This window comes from Hypanus sabinus, chromosome 4 (assembly GCF_030144855.1).
Source record: "Hypanus sabinus isolate sHypSab1 chromosome 4, sHypSab1.hap1, whole genome shotgun sequence".
Taxonomy (NCBI): Eukaryota; Metazoa; Chordata; class Chondrichthyes; order Myliobatiformes; family Dasyatidae; genus Hypanus; species Hypanus sabinus.
This window is the reverse complement of record NC_082709.1, coordinates 143,803,576-143,828,196: the sequence shown is the minus strand read 5'-3', so window position 1 is coordinate 143,828,196 and position 24,621 is coordinate 143,803,576. Positions and strand designations below refer to the sequence as shown.

The window sequence follows — 24,621 nt, the reverse complement described above, 5'->3', positions numbered from 1 at the left end:
GCAAAGGGTTTACAAACTTTTTCTTACAACTGTATATACAGACCCCCAAACAGTAGTAAGGATGTGGTCCACTAATTAGAACAGGAGGTACAAAATCCATGCTGAAAGGGCAATTTCAATATGCAGGCAGATTGGGAAAATCAGGTTGGTGCTGGATTCCAAGAGGGGGAATTTCTAGAATACTAGAAATGTCTCTAAAGAGTTGAATCCACTAGGGCATCAGCTATTCTGGATTGTGTATCGTGCAATGAACTGAAATTGATTAGAGAACTTAATGTAAAAGAACCCAGAAATTTGAGAAGGAGAAGCTAAAGACAGATGTACAAGTATTACAGTGGAGTCAAGGGAATTAAGAGGCACGAAAGAGGAGCTAGCCAGAATTGTCTGGAAAAGAACACTGGCAGAGATGACAACAGAGCAGCAATGGCTGGAATTTCTGGAAACAATTCAGAAGGCACGGTATACGTACATTCTAAACAGGAAGGTGTATTCTAAAGGGAAGCTGACACAACTCTGGCTAAGTCAAAGCTACAGAAAAGCCAAAAAAGGGCATATAATAGAGCAAAAATTAGTGGGAAATTAGAGGACTGGGAAGCTTTCAAAAAAAAACCATCAGAAGGCAACTAAGAAGTTATTCAGGTAAAGATGGAATATGAAATCTAGCCAAAAAGGGATACCAAAAGATTCTTCAGATACATAAAGTGCAAAAGAGAGGTGAGAGTGGATCTTAGACTGCTAGAAAACGATGCTGGAGAGGTATTAATGGTGGACAAGGAAGTGGTGGCTGAACTGAAAAAGTAGTTTGCATCTGTCTTCACTGCAGAAAACACTAGCAGGATGGTGGAAGTTCCAAGTATCAGCGGTCATGAAGTGTGTGAAGTTACCATAACTAGGCAGAAGGTTTTTGGGAAACTGAAAGGTCTGAACTTAGATAAGTCACCTGGACTAGATGGTATACACCCCAGAGTTCAGAAAGAGGTGGCTGAAGAGATTCCAGAGGCATTAGTAATGATCTTTTAAGAATCACTGGATTCTGGAATGGTTCCAGAAGATTGGAAATTTGCAAATGTCACTCCACTTTTCAAGAGGGGAGAGAAGCAAAAGAAAGGGAATTATCAGCCAGTTCGTCTTGTTGGAGTTGATTATCAAAGATGAGGTCTCACAGTACTTGGAGGCACATGATAAAATATCTTTTCCTCAAGAGAAAATCTTGCCTGACAAATGTTGGAATTCTTTGAAGAAATAACAAGCAGGACAGACAAAGGAGAATCGGTTGATTATATGTACTTGGATTTTCAGAAGGCCTTTGACAAGGTGCCACACAAAGCTGCTTAACAAGCTATGGGCCCATGGTATCACAGGAAAGATTCTAGCATGGATAATGCAGTGGCTGATTGGCAGGAGGCAAAGAGCAGGAACAAAGGGAGCCTTTTCTGGTTGGCTGCTGGTGAGTAGTGGTGTTCCACAGGGGTCTGTGTTGGGACTGATTCTTTTTAAACTATATGTCAATAATTTGGATGATGGAATTGATGGCTTTGTTGCTAGGTTTGCAAATGATACAAAGATGCAGGAGGTGCAGGTAGTTCTGAGGAAGTGGGGAGACTACAGAAGGACTTCAATGAGAAGAATGGGCAAAGAAGTGGTAGATGGAATACAGTGTCAGGAAGTATACAGTCGTGCACTTTGACAGAAGAAATGAAAGTGTTAACTATTTTCTAAATAGAAAAATCTGAGGGGCAAAGGTACTTGGGTGTCCTTGTTCCGGATTCCCTCAAGGTTAATTTGCAGGTTGAATCTGTGGTGAGGAAGTCAAATGCAATGTTAGCACTCATTTCAAGAGGAGTAGAATATAAAAGCAAGGATGTAATGTTCAGGCTTTATAAAGTACTGGTGAGGCCTCACTTGGAGTACTGCAAGCAGTTTTGGGCTCCTTATCTGAGAAAGAATGTGCTGAAACTAGAAAGGATTCAAAGGAAGTTCATAAAAATGATTCTGGGTTTGAATAGCTTGTCATATGAAGTGTGTTTGATGGCTCTGGGCCTGTGTTCACTGGAATACAGATGAATCAGAGGTGACTTCATTGAAACCTATCAATGGTGAAAGGCCTTGAGAAAGTGGATGTGGAAAAGATGTTTCCTATGATGACAGAGTCGAAGACCAGAAGAGACAGCCTCAGAAGAGAGGGGCGTCCTTTTAGAACAGAGATGAGGAGCAGACTCAATGGGCCAAATGGCCTAATTCTGCTCCGCTATCTTCTGGTCTTAAAATAGAAAGAATGATATTATTCAAGGAAGTGAGGGGCCCCTGTCAAACAAGAATGTTAAATTCATAACAGTGAAATGGCAAATAATTTAATTTTAACCTGCAATTTACATTAGTTTTCATAGTGGCGGACACTACAAAAATCCCAAAGGCTGCCTGTTTACACAAGCATGTTATAACCTGTAACAATCCTTAACAGATAGTTTATTGGACAAAATGACACCAAGGCAGCCAAATTGTCAGGACATACAGTATTGGCTTGTTTAAATAAGTTGCTGCAAAGATCATAGAGGCATTGACTAAAGCTTTTCAAAACGACATCCACAAATGTAATACCATTCTTCACAGAGAAACCAAAGGCAAATTAGTTTATTATTAGCAAGATGCTGGAGTTCATAAATCAAAAAAGACAGCCCATATGGTTCCATGAAAGGAAAATAGGCCAAGATGAATAGATGGGCAATGGCAGACTGTTTTAGGCCCTCAATGATATGGAGGAGGGGCAGAATACAAGGTATCCAAATCCGCAAGGACACCTAAATAGCTGGATTTTTTTTGTGAGCCATTCTCTGCCATAGCCTCAGTGACCACTTTTTTATCCCCCAAGTGGTTGTCTTGGAGGAAGAATTCTGTGAGTGGTCTCCCACATCCTTCTCACAGCACAGTTTTTTTTGAAAAACGAAGCTGAGTTGCGAGCTCAACACTCAACCCGGCACAGATGGAAGGCGTGACCAGAAGCAGCCCGACTGGATTTGAACTCGGGAACCTTCACTCCAGAGTCCGGTGCTGATGTCACAGCACCACCAGCCAGCCAAAATAGTTGGGTAGACTATGCAAATCAGATACCTCTTTGAAAAAGAGAGATTATAGGAAGGAGTATCACTGTTGCAATTGTACATGGTGTTACTGAGGTTTCATCTGAAATACCGTGTACAGTTTAGTTTAGGTCCGCTTATTTAAAAAAAAGTGCATACTAATTCTAGAGGCTGTTCCAAAGGGAGTCACTTTGTTAATTTCTGAAAATCACTGGGTGGTTTATCACAAAGTTAAGTCATTTTTTGGAATTCAGAAGATCAAAGTGTGATCTTCAGAAAGACAAGATTCTAAGGAGACACAACATGGTAGATGTTGAGGTATTTTCACATTTGCAGAGTCATGAATCAGGACAAGTTTATAAAACAGAGGAACTTCTCTGTACCTCTAAGGAACAAAACTAACTTCTCACTAAGGATGCTAAATATTTGGAATTTTATACTCCAGAGGGTTGTCAAGGCTGCAAGCATTTAAAAAGATAGATAAATTATTGAAAGAAAGTTTGTAGAATTCAGGATTGCAACTCGCACAAGAGTCAGGTCTTTGAATGACCATATTGAATGGGGGACAGGCTTGAAATGCCATTTGGATGTTTCTTGCTGCTTTTTCTTGTATTTGCATTTGTCCTTGATCAAAACATATGTAGAGCAAAGCTATCTCTAGCTCTAGTTTCAAAAATAGTCCCTTTATTCTCCAGCTGTTTCTCAGAATGGTTGGACTATTCAATACAAATTTTGCTTCAAATCATTTGTAATATTTCATTATAATAAAACACATCAAAGATGCACTCAATACCATTAATTCTGCATCAGAAACATCATTGTAGAGTAGTTTCCTTGTGCAGTTGTTTTAAAATTAATACACTACAAATATAGAAGCCCTAGCAGTTCTATTCTGCTGCACACCTCAAAATAGTTTGGATGCGGTTAATGTTCTGTCGCCATCTTAACGATTAACATCAATTTCACAGGCTTCACAGGCAGAGTTCAGTTCTTCAGGAAGTTTCTTTGCAACTGTATATTGCACACAAAACCACCAACTATGTACAAAGTTTGACTTAGCTACCATCTTAAAGCTCAATTATCAGTCAAGGAAAACCAACACATTTTCAGAAAATCCAAATCAAAATACTGAGTTAAAAAAACATTGTGATCAAGGTTACTACTTTAGAGACTATTTGAAATGATTATAGGTGGCAAGATAACAATACAAACTATTATAAAATAATGCTCTATATAAAATAGAACAATGAAAAGCAATGGAGAAATGAATTAATTTGATTTTTTTTTACTTTTAAACAACAAATTGTATAATTTTTTAAAAATGCTATGTAGAATTGTTGCAGAATTTATACAGTATGGCATGAGAAGTTGGAACCAAAATGTCACTTCAGGCGAAGTCTGACATAATTGGATTGAGATGTACAAATTAAAATTTAATAGCTTATATAAATAGATATTAAGCATATTGCATCTTTGTGTCCCATCTTCAAAATTATCTTTGATTAAAAATTTGTTCAGTTTTCCTTGTACAGCCTGTCATGTCAGTACTGTGGCTGTGATGTATTTTAAATTTTCAATCAGTGAACCAGCAAAGCATGCTTCAGTGTTCATCAATTGCAGTAAGCTTTCCAATACAACCTTTTTCATAAAATTTCTAAAATTTGTAGTAATCAAGATAGATCACAAGGGTTGGGTGTTGGAAAGTAAGAAAATATAGGAATGTGCTTTGAAGTGATTATGGAAAGAGACTTGGAGGCAATAAACACTAGCACAAAATATAAGTTTTCTATGCTGCATCCTCATGTACTTTCTGACTTTACATTATGTACAATTTAGAAAGTGAACCAAGTTTTATCAGCACATCAATCTCCAATTAACTTCCTATAACTCTACTTAAAAATTATACATAGTATATGACTGTATGTACAAGTTACATTACTGTAATTATTTCCAATGTTAAATTTGGAATATTACTTTAAATTAATTTGGGCCACCAGGACTACAAATAGAAATTAGTGAAAAGCAATTTAACAGTTATAGAATTGTTGAATTTTTAAAATAGTTGGGAGTAAGCTAAAAGACAAATGACTACAAATAAATTTTAGTAAGAAAAACTACTTTATGACAGATTTGTCATACTAGACAGTATGGATGACATGGCTTAATGTCTCCTTGCTTAGACAGTTAGACAGGTTCAATGATGCCTTGCTGCTATTCCACTTTTGTTGATACAAGTTGATTGGTAAGTTCAATGGGTGAACTGCAAGTTCTTCTGCAGGTGGATGTTTAGTTTAGGAGGTTCATTCTTACATTTACACCAGACTGCATTATTGAAGACCAATACTATTACAAATGCTTCTGTACTAACTTGTAACCACTGAAAAAAGTGGTGTTGTTACATCTTTCCAGGCAAGGTTGTGAGGATATCCTTAACTATTTCCCCTATCCAGCTAATAAATTCTTCTTGACCTTTTTTTGAATAAAATGTTTAATTCTCGAGTTTGGTGTCAAACATACAAAACAACACTTCGTCAATGAAGCTGATTGAGTGTAATTAGGACCTAAATATTGATGTGATCTGGGGAGGACACTTGCTGGTTTACTTACAAGAGAGCAAGGAACACTGCTCCCAGCAGACTATTAGCTTAAGGCCAGGTTGAAGAGCCTAATCATCTAACACTCCCTTCCTTAGGCAGTCAAAGGTTATGCTCGTGCACTAAAGATGATGGTGAACAGAAATTGTTCATGAACCATAGGTAGGAGTACATGTTTTCCAGAATCTCACTGCGGACCTTAGTTATCAAAGGGCAGTGTTGTTTTGCAGATGCAGGTTAATTGAAGTCTTTTGTTTTATTAATGTTAAGTGCAAGACCCATCTACTTGTAAATATCAGATGATCTGGTGCAGTTCAGTCAAGGTTGGGATAACCTTGGAGATAGAAAGGAGGTGAAATAAGCTGAAGTTCCATTCCAATAGGACAATTAGAGCAAAGTACAAGGAAAATAAATTGGCACAGAAGTTCAACTACATTCCATATTGAGACTGAACATGTTGAAGATCCATGGTTAAGATTTGATTTCCATCACAGTCTATGGACTGTGTAGTAGTGATACACAGGTAGTGATACTTGTCAACACTGCTCAAAAGTCTCTCCAAAGGAAAAGTCTAAGGCTTTAAGTGAAATTATAAAGGCCATGCAAATAGTAGCTGGTGTGGTTTCCTACATTTTTCTGACTTGCACAATGAAGATGAAGTCCAAATGGATAAAATCGATCTATGATAGGGAAAGCAGATCATTAACTTTGAAGAGATGGCCAAGGACCCTGATGAATTTTTTTTTTCCAATGTGACAAACAGCAGGGAGACCACCACTATTTTTCACTTGTAGTGGGGTGGTGCTTTGGGTATTGGAGTACAAATGACCTCAATGGCACTAAAGGATCTGTGCATGCCCTTTGGAGATTAGTATCTCACAAGAGAAATGGTGTGCAATTTTCAGAAAGCTCTTTAGCCACATGAAATTATAGGGCAATGAGAAATTAAATTCTCCCAATCCAGATGCAGTAAGCCTTGTTCAGTCAACTTACTAAAACCTAGTATTTCCTTTGCTTGATTCTAGAGTAGATGCAACCACTAACCAAACTGGGAAGCGTACAAGCAGAATTCAATTGACTTTCCCATTTAAAGTGAGATATCTTTAAACATAATGCAAATTAGTTAACTGTACTCAAAGTAATCATAGTAACAACTGTACATTTACAGTCAATGGCATTAAGTTATAACACTAATGTTTTTTTTTCATTTGTTACTTTTCTAAAAGGTTGTATTTTGAGATCTGTTCAATGTTTTGAGTTCAACAGTTTCTGAAGTTAAACATGGATACACCGCTAGGATTCAATTTATAATAAAGCAGTATCTCCATTATACATTACACAAACTTCTGAAAGAACTACTTACATTTTCAACAATGTACGAAAGTCCACTCTTAGGCAAAACCAGCCGTTCGATTCCCCTCACAATTAGCAAAAAGTTGGCACGTGGCCGGTGAAACAAGCTCCCGACAGCAAGTCCAGACCATGGAAGATCCTTTTCAAAAATAAAGCAAAGTATCTTTTTGATGTACCCAGACAAATCTGACAATTGTTTCTACTTTAAATGTATAACACAATATGGAAAAAACCTTAATTTTCTTCCCACTGTTCATATGGTGCCTATATTTGCATAAAAACCAGTGCATAATCCAAAAGATGTCCATGCAAAAGAAAACAACCAGCCCTCCTATGACTCAAGTCAAACAAGAACTTCAAAGAATTTGCATTTTATCAATTTACTTTTCTAACACTACTGCTAGTTTGATATTTCACGCTGCCTCCACCTCAGCCCACTAAAGAAAAATAGACTAAGATAATAATTGAGAAAGCAAATTCTTATTGTGATGGATAGGGAGAAAGGATGAAAACAGTGAAATGAGATCCAAATGTTTTATGATGTACAGTAATAATACTCTATTTTTTTAAAAAAAGAGCAGATGAAATCAATGTCAGGTCCTCTTTTCTTGTATCAAGTTATTGGACCAACCTATTTTTAATTATCAGCTAGGTGAATCTGACATTCTGAACATTGATCCAGTCTGCTATGTGTACTGTTTTTTGAATGTACTGTAGCAATTCCAGTCAGCTTTACATCACTTTCCTAACATCAGTGAGTAACCAGATTCATGGAAATACCAACAAATTCTCCATACTCACAAATATTATGGATCTGTCCTATTGTTTCAACATAGGACATAAAATAGTATGATGTTTTGATTCCAGAAATAGCCCGTGCTCCATGTAGTTGATCGGGAATAGAGTGTGATGTTGAGTGGATAGGGAAAAAAAGGTCAGGAAAAGTTGAATTCATGGACCATCCATATACCAAATTATTAAATTAATTTGTGGGTGCCTTGTGCTTTCTCAAATATTGAACCATGAAATACCAATTAGCTCCACCACGAATGAAAATTTGCAATGTGGATTGCCTATCATTGAATAGAAACAGAAAAGCAGTATCTGTGAAGAAATATGATAATATTTCAGGTCAATTTCCTTGCAGCACCATTTCTCTCTCCTGCAGCTACATCATCCACTCAGTATTTCCAGCATTTTATGCCCCAGGTTTGAATTTACAGCATCTGTATCATTTCACTCTTGTGCAAACGTACGCACAAGAGAAACATGCTAATTTACATTGTAATCAAACTTATAGCTTACCAGGTTTCTCTTGGTGCATATTTCAGTGTCACTATAAAAGAGTTTCAGCAGAGCACATTTCTGGCCCAGATTTTTTGTGGATAGCAAAAGGTGAAGGGCACTAGTCACTCATCACATTTACCTTGCTTAAACTTTCCACAGTATGTAGCCTAAGAACATGCAGTTATTAGAAATACAGAGAAAAAAATCATGAGTAACTTTCCTATTTCACGCTTAGTGGACCAATTACTACTTCAATTCATGAATGTACTAGGAGTTAAATCACAATTTAGAATGTGATTTTTTTGGAGTAGATATTTATAGATGTCAAAACAAATTTAGTTTCATTGCGTAAATTTGACATACTAAGCATAGTTAATTTTGGCAACGATAAATCAAATTTCACACGAACTTATAACAAAAAGAGACATTTACCTCCTCGACTGAAAATCCCATGGACAAAGACACAACATCTGGAATACGGCCTCCGGGCAGAGGCCCTGCATTTTGGAAGTGGACAGACTGCGAAGCCCTCAATATGTTAAATTCATCACTAAACACTCCTGCAAAAATAGATGTTGGAAGAAACCAAGAAAAAAAATGAGGAAGAATTTTAGAAGTTCATTGAAAGCTTTCAAATTAAATTAGAGTACAAAATCATTTTAGAAGATATAACTGAAAAAGAATGTTCTACTGAGATAACTTAGCTACAAAATGAGCAGAATAAATGCACGAGGTCTTTAAAATCATAATCAATGTGAACCAAGAGCTATGCTGGCAAAAACACATGCATTATTGACCAAGAGGCTCCAGTTTCTATATATGTATTAGTGACCAGAAAGCTCCACTTAGCAAGCAGAACAAGTGCTGCATCTGCCTCTGCCCCACACCTCCTCGCTAACTAATATTCAAGGCACCAAATAGTCCTTCCAGATAAGGCAACATTTCACTTCTGTTGGGTTCATCTACTGTATCCAGTGCAGCCTCCTGTATGTCACTGAGACCTGACGCAGATTGGGAGACTGCTTCACTGAGCACCTAAGCTCCATCCACCAGAAGAAGTGGGATCTCCTGAAGGCCACCCTTTTCATTTCAATTCTACTTCTCATTCCCATTCTGACAGGTCACCCTATGGCCTCCTCTGGTAAATGCCTCCCCACCTCAATATTCCCATTTCTCTCTCTCACCTTATCTCCTTACCTGTCCATCACCTCCTTCTGGTACTCCTGCCCCTTCCCCTTGCTCCAAGGTCTTCTACCCTTTCCTAACAGATTCCCTCTCTTCCAGCCCCTTTTACTCTTTCACAAATCAACTTCCCCGTTCTTTACTTCACCCCTCCCCTGGTTTCACCTATCACCTGCCACCTTGTACTTGTTCCTCCCCTCCCCCCACCTTCCTACTCTGACTGCTCCCCTTCCTTTCCAGTCCTGATGATAGGTCTTGGCCTGAAACACTGATGGTTTCCTCTTTTCCAAAGATGTTTCCTGGCCTGCTGAGTTCCTCCAGTATTCTGTGTGTTGCTTTGGATATCCAGCATCTGCAGATTTTCTCGCGATAGTGAAATCTCCAGTTTCAATTCCCAGTTAGGCAAAGTTAATTGATATTAATCTACAAACCAATTGGGTCAACTTTATTGTCATCTCTGGCCATGAACTGGGAAGAATGCCAAAAAAAACAGTAGACCCCTTTCTTTCTATTACGTCTGCTGCTTGAGTGGGTGGATGTCTGGCAAGGCAGGTTGGATGACTTTATGATTTTGACCTCATGGTACTTACCTTGCATTCTTTTGCATGATAAACAAAACACCTCTTCTGAATCTGTATCCGGAATTAAACATTCAAAGAGGAAAAGTAATAGTAAAAACAAATCAGAACCACATTCATACTAAAAAACACGCAGTGTGAAGCAAAGTAGCTCATGTGGAAACATCTTGTCTCAAATAATAGGTTTGATTATATATGCAATACTGAGAGACAGTGGTTAGGTTTCATAGCATTGTTAGCCAATCTACAAATCATGACCAGTTGGGCATGTAGTGAGGCCCTCCATTGGTCATAATTGACTGCGAGTTTTCCATTGTAGCTGTCTACATAATAGGACAAGGACAATAAGATATGGAGACCAAGCTGCTGCCCATGCAACAGGTTCTTCCTCTTCCCGCAGCTGATGAATCCAAAGGAACAAAAGATGCAGATATAGTTTGGCACCAGTGGCATCACAGGAATTGCCAGTCAGCATTGAAATCAATGTAGGACTGCCTTAGGGACTCCAACTCCAGCTTTCTCCTCAGGGGTAACTCCAGAAGCCTGCCCCATGAGTGGTTATAGCTACAAGGCAGCAGAGATTTGAGATCAGAGTTTTCTTTCTCCTAAATGAGCCTTGAACCACGACAAGCCTCAGAAGGATCCGGTTTTTAGGCACCAGCCAGTAACCCACCTTTGCTCCTTTTCCTGTCAGTAGAAATGGTTCCGCCAGGCTTAGTAGCTAAGCCACACATGGAGGCCAGAAGCCGAACAACTGCCAGTGAATTTGAGACACATGCCACTGGGAGCATTTACTAGGTTACAGGAGCTGATCCCCACATCCCCCCCAGCAATGACAACCTTAAGAACCAAGGCATTAAATACTATTTTAAATAGAAGGCCAGGATTCTGGTATTCTGTATGAACAGTCCAGTGCCTAGTGAATTCTATTTCAAAGTGATATAGAAAGAGCGAATATCATTACAAAAAAAATCTGATAATACATTCATTGATTTTTTTTTGTGATTTTATGTGCCAATTGGTAACCATTTTTAGCTAAAAACACATTTGTGGAAAAGAGACCATTGTAATTGTTGATATAAAAAGCTGATGTAAAATATACATTTATTAAGATTGACTACTGACACTAATGCTGTCCATTACCACTGAATATAGCTGGTATATTGTCAGAATTTACAAAGGTAAGCCACTTCATTTGATCCATGTTGAGAAAAAGAACAACTTTCATCTATTCCAATAAGCTACACCATCAGTTGGATACACTATTTGAGTAGAACATAAACAGTACTGGAATAGTAACTCTTAAATAGCAGGAATTTCAATATTTTTGAGGATTTTACAACTGTATGAAACAATGCAGGGAATTTTTGAATCTAACAAATCCTAAGTGAGGTTTCTTCATCCACATTGATCAGATTAGAACGCACTGCAAACAAATCTACAGTGACCTCAACTGTTTGTAACTAGATTTCAGAAGTAGAAAACATCAACTCTCACTGACAATTAGTTTTGCAAATAGAATCTTAGTTAAATCTATGCTTAACCAATCCTGTAATGCACTAGAATATAAAATGTACCAATATGAAACCATAAGTGTTCATAGCTGCAAATACTATTACTCCCTGAGACAAAGTTTATATTTTAAAACTATAATCATGCAAACAGAACTACCAAAAGTAATGGGTTAATTCAAAATGAATGCATTTTTAAATTTATTATATTTCACCCAGTTATTAAAGATGCAAAAGTAGAAACCATCAAGGTGACTTTTAAAATGGATTATTGACATAACATATAGCATACCCCAGCAAGTGAAAACAAGTTAAAACCTGCATTTTGTCACAAATAAAATTTCAAATTACAGTTGTGAAACAAATCTTCAGAGCCTCATTGCATTGTATGCCCAATTAACTACTTTTGAAATGTAGTCACAAGTGATATGGTAGAATCTTGTTACTGGGCTAGCATTCAGAGGCAGGGACTAATATTTAAATTCTACTACAGCACCCAGAGACATGGCACATTAACGATGATGATGCCAGCAGCCAGAAAATTTAAAGTGATTTAATAAATTTGAATTTAAATTATAACTTTAGCTTTCAAAAATTACATTGCTACAAATACCTATTGGCTCACTGAAGTCTTTCAGGCAAAGATGACAGATTTTCTAGTCTACTTTGCAGACTAGTACATAATGACTTCCCGAGTGTCTCTAAAATCCAAATGGTTCCAGTTTTGTCTCCTCTTCCTTTCTTAACCTGCATTCTTACATCAGCCATCAGTACCTTTAATCTTGGGAATTTTAAAAGACACCATTGAAGTTCCCATTTTCTCTGTTGAAATGAAATCTAGTCGTCTAAATTTAACAGTACATTAACTTACGAATATTGTTTAAACTTCACTCTCATTTGGTTCTTGATACCTTCTAAACGAAACGAAATCCGCAGGAGTCACTTGCCCCCTCACAACTACTATATTTTTCAGCTGAATAACAGTGCAGTTTTAAAAAAATCCAGTTTAATCTAGTATATGAGAAAGAACTGAATTTTTTTAAATCACATGATTTTGCCATCTCTTAAGCAATCACATTCTCGACCGAAATTTTGAAATCACTAATACAACTCTTGAATTTAATCATACAAACCTAAAATTGCATGAGTGTACGAGATTGCTTTTCGGGAAGTAATCTTCCCGAGGTTTATTTAATTACTAATCATATTATGCAGATATTTGAAGACAACTATTCTCAAATGAAAGGAAAATTACCGAAGTCTTAACAGGTAAGGGAATTTGGCAAACAAAAGGTGACCTTTCAATATTCTTACCCGTGGTAAGGGCTGTAGTGATGAGGAATAGCTGAGAAAGCCCGGCACCACCTCGGAAAACCACAGATCCGAGCGCCATTTTGCCACCGCACTGCCTTCTGGACAGGACGTACGAAAGAGACGGAGAATGGTGGTGATGGGAGGAAAGGTGCCTCTTCTTCAGGCTGGTGATCTTTACGGCGTCGCATCATACACTGGCTCGTGATCAGAATTGGCCTATGATTGACAACAATTAAACCAATTCGAAGGAAAAGAAAGCGCAGAAGGGCGGGACAGAAAATTTAATCGACGACGAAAGGAGCCATTCAAAATTGAGAGGAGGGAGGGCGGGTCCCATTTTAGGCCAATGAGGAACGGTACTGACGTCCCTGCTTCCTTCCTTGGCGCGTGGCCAATTGTGGAGCTCGAGTCGAGATCGTTTTGCTCGCGATTAGCGAGAACGGTTCGGAAGCTCGCGACCCCGGAGATGGCGTGTGGAGCGGCCAGTGTAAAACCTGTACCAACGACAGAATGAATAAATAAATAAATAGATCCCAGCACGGAATAAACCAAGAATTCCTCTCTCTCTCTCTCTCTCCCGCCCCGGCCAACACAAGCTCGTGTTTGAGATTTCCGTAATTATCCCTGGGCGCTTTGTGCCGTTTGATGAGGTGTGACGTCAGGCTCGCTTGGCTCAGTCCCTCTCGGATCGGCGCAGCGAAACTTCCCGGGTGGCGCCCGCTAAACCGGGCCAGCGAAACGGGCTGGTCGGCGGCTCCAGCGAGTAGCGGCAAAGCGCTGGAATTTACCTCGTTCATTGTACTGTTGCGTTTTCTTATTAAAAGATGAGAATCAACTACAACTTTAGACAAGTAAAAGGAAACGGGAGAACGACTTGAAAATCCAACTCTAAAAGAACTCAAGGGAAGGGGAAATCCTGAGTGAGCTGAATACGAGCAACAAACTGGACTTGGGCTGAGGGAAACTCGGGTCGGAACCCTTGGTCACAACCGGTATAAATTTTAATGCTTTGTAACTACTACACTTCAAAATACGACCAAACTGGGAAGCTGTAGCCTGTCTTATTTTTTTCATCTTACGGCGCCGTCAATGCGTAATTAAAAAGGCTTTGCAATGAACCTCCGCTGCGTTTAGGCAGAATGAAGCGACTGAAGTTGCTGGAAGATTTGTTGTAGGAGCAGTCTCGTCCCTGGTGATTGGTGGTGGGGGGGGGGGGGGGGGGGGGAGAGAAACTAGCGCTTCAAACATCCCAATCCAACCTCGATCTATCTCTCCTTAGGAGTGGGAGCCAAGGAGACTCATCAGCATCATCATGCTGTCGATGTCGGCGTAGAGGCTGGCACAGTTTTGAAACGTTTACTCGGAGAGAAGGGGGTTATCCCCTCTTTTAAGTTAAAGAGACATGAATCTAAAAAGTCTTTGGGTCGCATGAGAACGCTAATGGGCTTTTAGTTGCGTTTATCTTATAAAAATCATGGCGCAAACCAAAGAGAAACGCGTTTGGAAGGAAACGTATGGCGATTTTCGTTCAGCGCCCGGAGAGTGCATCAGCGGCAAGAAGGATCGCGACAAGCCCGATACTAAGTGAGTTTAATTTCCGTTGACATCTCTTTCTCCCCCCTCCCCCGGCACCGAGTTCATCTGCTGGTTCGTTTAAGGAACTGTTTCCCAAGTTAGATACAATCACATAAAGTAAATGTGTCACAAAATACTTTTAAAATCCTTCAATTATATACAGGAACAATCACTTATTTGACGTTTGTAGATAAATGCATTTCTTTGGACATAAGAATGTTTCATGAACCCTTTTCGAATTATTTTTCATTAACTATTTGTTGACTGTTAATTACATATCTTAAATCCTTGATACCGACTTTTCCAGGTTTGTAGATTCAGAAATTGGCAAAGGACGATCCGAGAATTTTAAAATGACAGATTCTCAGTCAATAGGAGGTGTGAAGAAGGTGAGTCCTGCTTTTATTTTCTTTAAACAATTTACTCTGAAAAACCAAAATAAATTATCATAGAGATTTACTGATAAAAGTTACAAAGATTGAACTGACTGAACGTAGTTGTAAGAGATTCCTTGAACTTAGTCATAGCTTGCATTTGAACTTAACTATGTTTCTGAGTGTTCAACATACTTCTTTGATCAAAATGACCTGCTGGTATGTTTATTACGAGTTCCTTGTCCACTTTTTAGATTTACAAGATTTTTTATAACCTCGCTCCCATGAGTAAAATGTAGATTTTCAAAGGTTTGATCTGATTTCTTGTGGATTATTTGCTTTAAAACCTTACTGTAATGCTGTGTACATGTACATTTGCAGTTCCTTCAAAAGTAACAACATTTTAAATGTTAAGGGTGAAATTAATTCAATTGTCACTTCACCCTAACCATATGATACCTTAAGATATTTTATAGCATTTTCCGGTTGTAATGGCCATGCTGCTTCATAGAAGGATGGGAGGCAATGTGGTTGAGAACCATATAACAACAATGGGAAAGGATTATCATAATTTCTTCATCTTAAAAAAGAATCTGGAAACAGAGAGATACTACTTTAGGGAGGGCATTCCCAAATGTAGAGCCTTGATAGCTGTAGGCATAGATACTGACAGTAAAGTGGGAGAGGGGATTGGAATCAAAGGTACAGACAGTTTTGCCAGAGGAAGGAATTTTTGCTCCTCTTGGAGGGGTGGCAGAATTATGGAGGCCCATTGACACAAATATGACTTTTTAAACTTGTCTGAGATCATCATTAACTGAAACATGTGTTGCTTAACAACAGAAGATTCTAATTAAATCAAAACATTAAAATGTTGTATGAAAGTTCAATGGCAGATGTACTGAAGTTGGAGTAAAATGGTTGGTGTCATGGAAGTGGTAGTATCAGTCTTTGTGAAAGAAAGAATATGAGGTTGGCGCTCTCCTCAGGGTCAGGAAGGACATCATCACAGAATAAATAGTTTGCCACAACCTGAAGCAAAGTCTAGAAAAAGTGACGGCATCATTGACACGTACATAAAGTTAGTGAGGAATGTCAAAATTTATGGTTTTGTTCTTCTAATTAGTTAAAGAAATCCCAATGGAATAAATTTCATCAATGATTGGTATGATGATTAACAAGATTTCAACAATTGTGGATTGATGTAGCTCCACCTTTAACAGTATGAAATAGTTATTTTTGAGGTATTTTTCGTTAAAGGAATCAATAAAGAAATAAGTTAATGCATACATAACAGAATCAATGATTAATCTAGTCACTAAACTAATGTACCAAGAAACTAACATTTTTAGCAAAGTTTATATTTTCCCCATTAAAGCTAGGGAAGAAAGAACATTTTAATTTAATTTTGTTTTAATTATAACAATATTTTTCTTCAAATTTTATCATGATGAAAATTATAGTAAGATCAATCTGAAATTCAGTTGCTGCAAGCAAATAATTAATTGGGGCACTGAATAGTATATAATATTGACAAAATAAAGTAACTTTCCTTTAACCTAACACAGTTGCGTCACTACAGATTTCAGACAAATCTGAAATTACAGACAATCTTGAAATACCCTGATTTATATATTGAAAACAACACACACAAAATGCTGGAGGAACTCTGCAGGACAGGCAGCATCTATGGAAATGGATAGACAGTTGATACCTTCTTCAGGACTGAGAAGGAAGGGGGAAGATGACAGAGTAAAAAGGTGGCAGGGGAAAGAAACTAGCTGGAAGGTGATAGGTGAACCCAGGTGGGTGGAAAAGGTTGAGTGCAGGAAGAGAAGGAATCTAATAGGAGAGGAGAGTGGGTCATAGGAGAAAGGGGTGGAGGAGAAGCCCAGGGGGACGTAATAGGTAGGTGAGAAGAGGTAATAGGTCAAATTGGGGAATAGAGAAAGAGGGGAATTTGTTTACTGGAAGAAGAAATCAATATTCATGCCATCAGTTTCGAGGTGGCCCAGATAGAATATAAGGTGTTGCTCCTCTACCTGGCGCGAGGTTTTATCTTGACATGAGAGGAGGCCAGGTACTTACATGTTGGAATGGGAACCAGAATTAAAATGTTTGGCCACTGGGAAGTCTACTTGTGGCAGTTGGAGTGGAGGTGCTCAACAAACTGGTCCCCCAATTTACAATGGGTCTCACCAATGTAGAGGAGGTTGGATTGGGAGCACCAGACACAATAGACAATCCCAGCAAATTCACAGGTGAAGTGTTGCCTCACCTCGAAGGACTACCTGGGGTCCTGAAAGGAGGTATAAGGGCAGGGTGCAGCACTTAGGCTGCTTGCTGGGATAAGTACTAGAAGGAACAAATGGACAAGGGAATCGTGGAGGTACTGATCCCTGTGGAAAGCAAGAGTGGGGTGGGGGGGCTTCTTGGTGGCCAAACATTTTAATTCCCATTCCCGTTCTGACATGTTAGGCCGTGGCTTCATCTTATGCCCATATGAGGCCTCCTTCAGGCCAGAGGAGCAACAGTATAGATGCTGCCTGACCTGCTTAGCTCCTCCAACATTTTGTGTGTGTTGCTTTGGATTTGCGGACTTCCCCGTGTCTATATATTCAGTTCTTTTCTCTGGAAACTCACTGGTGCCATCAGACCTTTGTCTGTAAAGTTTAAAAAAAAATCAAAAGATGAACTACAATTGATAAAACATTCAACAAGGTCAATCGTTAGGCTGACCCAGAAGATTAAGGCACATCGGATCCAGAGTGACTTGCTAGATTGGCAACTTGGCCATAGAAGACAAGAGTTAATAATGGAGGGGTATTTTTCTTATTGGGGATTTGTGACCAGAGATGTCCTGCAGGGATCAGTGCTGAAACCTCTGTTGTTTGTGATGTATATAAATGACCTAGATGAAAATGTAGGTAGGCTGATTTGAAAGTTTGTAGAGAAACACAATTTGCAGAATTATTGATAATGAGGGCAGTTGTGAAAGGACATTGCAGTATTTTGGTCAGTTGGAAATATGGGAGAAATGGCAGGTAGAGTTTAATCAGGACAAGTGTGCTTTGGGAAATCATATGTAAGCAAAAAGCATACAGTAAATGGCACAGGCCCTTTGGGCACTGGTGTACAACATGGATTTTGGAGTACAACCCCATAGCTAACTGAAAGTGGCAATACAAATCGCTAAGTTGATAGAGAAGTTGCACAGTGTGCTGACCTTCATTGATCAAAACATTGAGTGTATAAGTTGGCATATCATGTTGCAACTGAATAAAATTTTGGAGGATTGTGTGCAATTCTGTTTGCCACTTTACTGGAGAGATATGGAGACGAAGTTTACCAGGATGTTGTCATAAAGAGAGATTGTACAAATTAGGTTGTTTCCAATGGAATGTTGGAAGCTGAGGGGTGATCTAATAGAAGTATTTAAAAAGATGAGAGGCATTCATGGAGTCTAATTTTCCCCCAGGCTGAAAATGTCAGGTACTAAAGGACATAGCTTTAAAGTTGAAGGGGGAAAGTTTAAAAGAGATTTACAAGGTAGATTTTTTTTCCAAAGAGAATGACAGAGTGGTATGTACATGGAATGTGCTGCTCAGGGAGGTGTTGGAAGCAGGTATGATAGCAACATTTAACAGACATTCAGACAGGCAGAGAATGGAGTGGCATAAACATGTGCACACAAAATAGATAGGTTTATTTTGCCATCATGGTCAGATGCATTGTAGGCCAAAGGGTTGCAGGGCTGTGACTGTTCTGGGATGCAAACAATTTAAATTTTGGTGTAAATTAAAGAAATTGTGTACAACTTGATGCTAGATACAAAACTTCCAAAGTTAAATTTAGTGAAAGCAAATTGAAAGATAACAAAAAATGTAGTTTATATCTGTCAAATGTAAAAAAAAAATCTACAAGGATGTTGTTGCTAAAATTGAAGATAGGAATGCCTTAAAACAGGCTTTCTGATGGATGACCATTCTTAATCAGGTCACTATCTGAACATGGAGACCTGTGTGATCTCATATTGAGGTGCTGTATTAGCTAATGTGGCCAGAGTAGTTATCAAACATATTTATTCAAGCACCTATATTTTCTTTGGAAAAAAAAATTTCTTATCTTGGGTAGATTTCTTATTGAATTTTTAATGAAGACTAAGGAAAACATTGTTAAAATCAGATTTTTAAAAAACCTCTGGCCAACTGTGGAAAAGACACATTGGATGAAAACAGATTAGTCTCGGCTGTGAGGTTACCTTCCATGAATGTCTTGTCAATATTTACTGTCAAGGCTCATCAATAATGGCATCTTGGGTATTGTTGTCGGGACAATTAGTACGCATTGATTTGTACCCCAGGAAGAATACCTTGGGGATAGAGGGGAATATATGTAGCAAATTATAAACTCGATAAGTAGTTATAAAGGGGAGGCAAGGTAGCTGCAGCATTCCAGTTTTAAGCTATCTAACTAAAACTTAATTTGTGTAATTATTTGTCTGAATGGGCCATTAACCCTTTTTTTATAACTATCTTGTGCATTCTTTGTAACAGCTGTATTGTTTTTAAATTTCTCCTTTTCATGCGCTAATTGAGATTTTAAAATTTCCAAATATATTTTTTATCAGTGATCGATGTGCTCTTCTATTTAAATACAATTCCTTACTGTGGAGGCCAGAATCAGACCCTCCATGACTTCATGTAATGGTGGAACTGATTCTCAGAGCCAAATGGTTTGCACCAGCTCCTATGTTTATGTTCTTATTCCCCAAACCTGCATATAACATGACAGACTTAATTGATTTGTTTTAGTCCAAGTTTACTTGACTTCTTTCTGGAGTGTTTTTTTTGTAAAATTCATAGCAAAAGAACTGAAAATAGTGCTATTTTGGATGTGGTTACTCAAATAAGAGGTTTGTGGATGATACGAAGATTGGTGAAGGGGCAGAGAGTGTTGAGGAAGCAGGGAGTCTGCAGAAGGATTTGGACAGATTAGGAGATTGGACAAAGAAGTAACAGATGGAATATAGTTTAGGGAAGTTTATTGTCATGCACTTTGGCAGAAGGAATAGAGCAGTAGACTACTTTCTAAGTAGGAAGCAAATTCAGAAACGAGGTGCAAAGGGACTTGGGTGTCCCAGTGTAGGAATTCCTAAATGTTAATTTGCAGGTTGAGTAGGTAGTAAAGAAAGCAAATGTCAAGTTAGCATTCATTTTGAGACGACTACAAGATAAAAACAATATAATGTAGCTTTATAAGCTATTTGGAGTACTGTGGGCAGTTTTGAGCCCCATATCTAAGAAATGATTTGCTAGCATTGAAGAGGGTCCAGTAGAGGTTTACAAGAATGATCCTGGAAATGAAAGGCTTAATGTATGAGGAGCCTTTGATAGCTCTAGGCCTGTAGTCACTGGAGCTTAGAAAGAACGAGAGGGGATTTCATTGATTCCTATTGAATGTGGAAAGGCCTAGATGGAATGGAGGTGGAGAGGCTGCTTCCAGTGGTGGGAGAGCCTAAGACCAGGGAGCAAAGTCCCAGAATACAAAGATGCTCATTTAGAACAGAATTGAGGATGACTTTCTTTCGCCAGAGCATGGTGAATCTGTGGAAATCATTGCTGTAGAACCCAGGTCATTGGGTATATTTGAAATGCAGGTTGAAAGGTTATGGGGAGCAGGTGTGAGAATCGGATTGAGAGTGAAAATAAATCAGCTATGATCTGATGGCGCAGAAGATTCGATGGGCAGAATGGTTTAACTCTGCTCCTTTGTATTACACTACAAGGAAGAGGTTAAAAGTTCACTTGGTGCTTCTTTGGTATGTTATCATCATTGCTATATATAATACATTAAGTATGTCTTAAATGTTCGGAATCTGAAACTCGGAGAAATTTATGCAGCTACAGAAGAAAATCTTTGAGGACGATCCAAATTTTTTTTAAAAATTTGATTATGGATCGTAAAGGGTTAAATCCAGCTTATTTCTCACCAAATACAGTATATACTTAGGATGAAACGTTTGCATGCAGAGTTCTAATCTACCAGATATTGTACTGTAGAAATGTATATTTTTGTGTTATGCTAGGGTGATTGTCTTTTTCAATGTGAAGTTAATACGGTTTAAACCATCCATTCACCAGTTGTTAACTGCACATTTCTTTTTTACACGAAGACGTACATAAACAACAAAGTGCAAAATGAAAACATCTTTAAGAACAAACATTTCGCAATTTATAAAAAAAAGACTTTTAAAAAACACATTTACATGGTTGACACTGATTACATTTCTATATTTCATTGTTCACCAGATATTGTGACGATGAGGCTGGCACGCTGGTGGCCACTTGAAAAGGAAAATTAGCATTTTAAACTTGCTTTAGCTCCCACTCGCCACGTGCGCCATCATTTATATGGATGTTCCTGCCAATCTCAAACATGGGTTGTCACGGTCATTACATTGGCGGTGTAAAGCCGTGCTGAGAAATTCTTTGTCCTTTAATGATATCTTAAACCTTTGAAGGTAATCCTCAACCTCCACTGAATTAGACCTTTTTAATTTGTAAATCTAATCTACAGAACCTCAAGTAGTACAAAACAGAAAACCATTGAGCACCATTATCGAATGGTCAAATACTAGTTAAATATTTCCCTCCCACGTAAAATAAATGTTCGTGGTATCATCTCTGCCCTTGTTTCAACTTATAACATCACCTTTCGAAGGCAATTCGGAATAAAATGCTTTCGGTGCAATTATTGATCCTCCCCGGGGCTCGCTTCAAAATCTGTAGGTGTCATTTTTGCTATACGCGGCGTACTAGTAGTTTTATGTAAATTGCATCAAAATGAGCAGATCTATCACAGGATCGTGTGCATTGTACTTTACCGCTTCAACGGTATTTATTCTCTCAAATCACTTTATTGCTATTTCAGCCCGCAACTTAAAATTCAAATAATGGTCGCGATAATACACGCAATTTCCAGGGAAGGTGAAGCAGAGTTACCAAATGGTTAACATTTCTTCAGCTTTACATTGTGCTATGCCATCCTTGCTTGCAGTCATGTGAGTCTCACACTGGGGAATGTCACACAAGAAACATCAGGGGAGCTTTAGATCCTTAGTGAATCCTACGCTTGCAGTATCAAACATTTTAAAGTTGTATGTTGGTTGAACTGTATTTAAAAAAAAGCGTTTCCAAATTAATTTATCACATTGTGCAGTACGCTAAATATTCATTAACACTAAGGAAGTGTAATCTTAAAAGATGCGTTTTATTATGATTTAGATTGCTTTGGAGTTTCTGAAAGATTTGCTCGAGTATGTTTCACGCTATTGGAATTAGAAAGTATAGTAAAATATATCTCCGCAGGATTTTCTTTCTGTTGCTGCAGTTGGTAGAGTTTTTAAAACTAATACTTTTCACATCGGTCTAGTAATAAGTGAAATTGTTACTATGCTGTACAGTTTAGTGAAGTGAATTTCTCATTGGATTCTAAATTTTGATTTACGGCAATTTTAACTTCCATTCAGAGCATTAAATAGATAACATTTTTAAAGAGTTTTATTAAACTTTGTCACTTTGAGTAATGCAGCATGACAATTATTCCAATGGACGACATATAGCTCCGCAGTCTTGTAGGATTGCCCCGAACATTTGGGAATATTTGCATTTAAATTAACACAACTGGTTTATCAGGTTAAAAATTGTGCGCTTTAATTTATCACGATTAAAATGTTGCGATACTGATCATTATTAGCCGTGAATTCTCTGAATACACTTTTCAGTTGTGTACATAATTGCGGTATTTGGATCGCTAATCTGTACGTTTTGAGTTGAATTGTTGGTTTATTTTAATTTAAAAAGGCTTTCTTTGTGTAGTTAATCATTCACGCATTTAACCCAGAATGCGCAGATCTAGTTAGAGCATGGTTGTTGAAAGGAATTGGCGTTCTTACGATTGAGTGGCTTTCCCATGTCGCCCGAATTCCGCCTTTCGAACACAACTCTACATACTTAAAAATGGAGTCGAAAAAGTTTGATATCGTATCCTTCATCACCAAAGATAATAATGCATTTGTCCTTCTGGTAATGAATTGAGGAATGTAGATATAGATCACGCAGAGTGCATCTTGAGGAGGATTCGGGTAAGAGGGAAGCCACTGTTCAGACTCATTGAATATTTACTTAGCTCTGACTGCCTGCCTACAGACAATGGCTTCGGCTAATGGCTCCGACTCGGGAGCGGGAAAGCAGTCCGCATCAGCAGTGCGTTTATATATTGTACACATTTGATCACGTGGCAACCATGCGTGCCAGTCTAGATTAAATCGTGATCTTTACCGATACGAAAGCTATCGTTAAGAACTCGGGATTTGTGTTCTGGTCACATTTTACATTCAAAATGCAACACCAGCAACAGCACTAGCACCGCCTTGAAAACGCGTGCCCTCTGCATCATTCTAAGGTTGAAAGCAAATAACGATCGCGAACCTACAGCGATATTAAAACAGAAAGGTCATTACATTTCAACGTACAGAATGCCGTGTTACCGAAAAGCAATACACGAAAATAAATCCTTAGAATCCTTACTATGAAATCGATCACAATTACTCTTTGTAAGATGCTGTGTGGTCTGTTGATCGTTATGGTTTGCGTTTAGCGCTTTTGAGCGCACACAGAAGCAAATCGCATAATTGAACGTAGAGCATATTAGTTACATATACTCCAAGGAGTGGATTCATATTTCCTTGTGCACTGTGCATGAGAAACAAACATTAGCTGATTTAGTAGATGGTCGGTATCCTATAGGTCTTTAGCAAAGCAAAGGTCAGATATATGCCAATCATACATGTTGATTGGGGGGGGGGGGGGGGCTTCTGCGACCGAAATAGAAAATTAGGATACGTAAGTGATATTTGCTTTAAATTCCATTAATTTTTCACATTACCAAGACCCCTTACGATGATCTTTTATCGAGACGTGCACTGAAAGCAATGAGGCAAGGAAACGACATTAAGCATAGGTATTTGGTGGATTATAATAGTATTCGAACTACAAGAGCAGCTTCCCTTCACGACACCATCTCTCGTGACGTGTAGAACAGAGGACTGTAAACAGAAAGTTATTTTAAAACAATCTTAAAACATTGCAGGGTCTTGCATGCAAGATAATTTTGTTCTTTTTTTCCACATATTGTCGTCGTTAAATCGTATTGTGGCGCTGGTAAATTGGGACAACTTTCGCAGTCTATTTTGCGCCACCACCCATGTTTACATATGAAGAGTGCGGTTATAAAAGTTAATATTTGATCGCAGAAAGGCAAAAGTAAGCGTCTTGCACTCATTTCCATTTGTAATATAGTGTTTTTTTATGTTACTTTGAAGCAGCCGACACGTGTTTACAGTTCGGGCACATCTTTACAGCATCAGGATCGGGCTTTATAATCATTGACATATGTTGTGAAATTTGTTGTTTGGTAGCAGCAGTGAAGTACAAGACAAAAGCTATTCATATAAATTACAATGATAGTACAAAATATGAATAGCGAGGTGGTCATGGGTTTTATAGCAACTCAGGGATCCATGGGTTTTGTACCAGTACTTCAGGGTTGGGAAGCTCCGATATATACAGTATACTGAAAAATTAATCGATTAGTCAAAGGTTGAATAGGTTAGGACTTTATTCTCTGGAGCGTAGAAGAATGAGGGGAGATTTGATAGAGGTATATAAAATTATGATGGGTATAGATAGAGTGAATGCAAGCAGGCTTTTTCC

At 38.3% G+C, this 24,621-nt stretch overlaps 2 protein-coding genes across 5 annotated transcripts in view; one reads left to right on the top strand and one right to left on the bottom strand.

The window, feature by feature from the left end:
* Nucleotides 1-13,097, bottom strand: part of atp6ap2 (ATPase H+ transporting accessory protein 2) — a 46,108-nt gene extending 33,011 nt beyond the window's left edge. Inside the window, exons 1-3 of the mRNA XM_059968254.1 lie at nt 12,897-13,097; nt 8,744-8,871; nt 7,035-7,163 (exon numbers count right to left, since the gene is read on the bottom strand). Coding sequence (XP_059824237.1) covers nt 7,035-7,163; nt 8,744-8,871; nt 12,897-12,975 — 336 coding nt within the window. The 5' untranslated portion in view covers nt 12,976-13,097. The remainder of the gene's footprint in view (nt 1-7,034; nt 7,164-8,743; nt 8,872-12,896) is intronic.
* Nucleotides 13,098-14,128: 1,031 nt separating this feature from the next.
* Nucleotides 14,129-24,621, top strand: part of bcor (BCL6 corepressor) — a 279,875-nt gene continuing 269,382 nt past the window's right edge. For all 4 annotated transcript variants that reach the window (XM_059968251.1, XM_059968253.1, XM_059968249.1 and 1 more), the window contains exons 1-2: nt 14,129-14,480; nt 14,779-14,860. In XM_059968251.1, the coding sequence (XP_059824234.1) occupies nt 14,371-14,480; nt 14,779-14,860 (192 nt within the window). In that variant the 5' untranslated portion in view covers nt 14,129-14,370. The remainder of the gene's footprint in view (nt 14,481-14,778; nt 14,861-24,621) is intronic.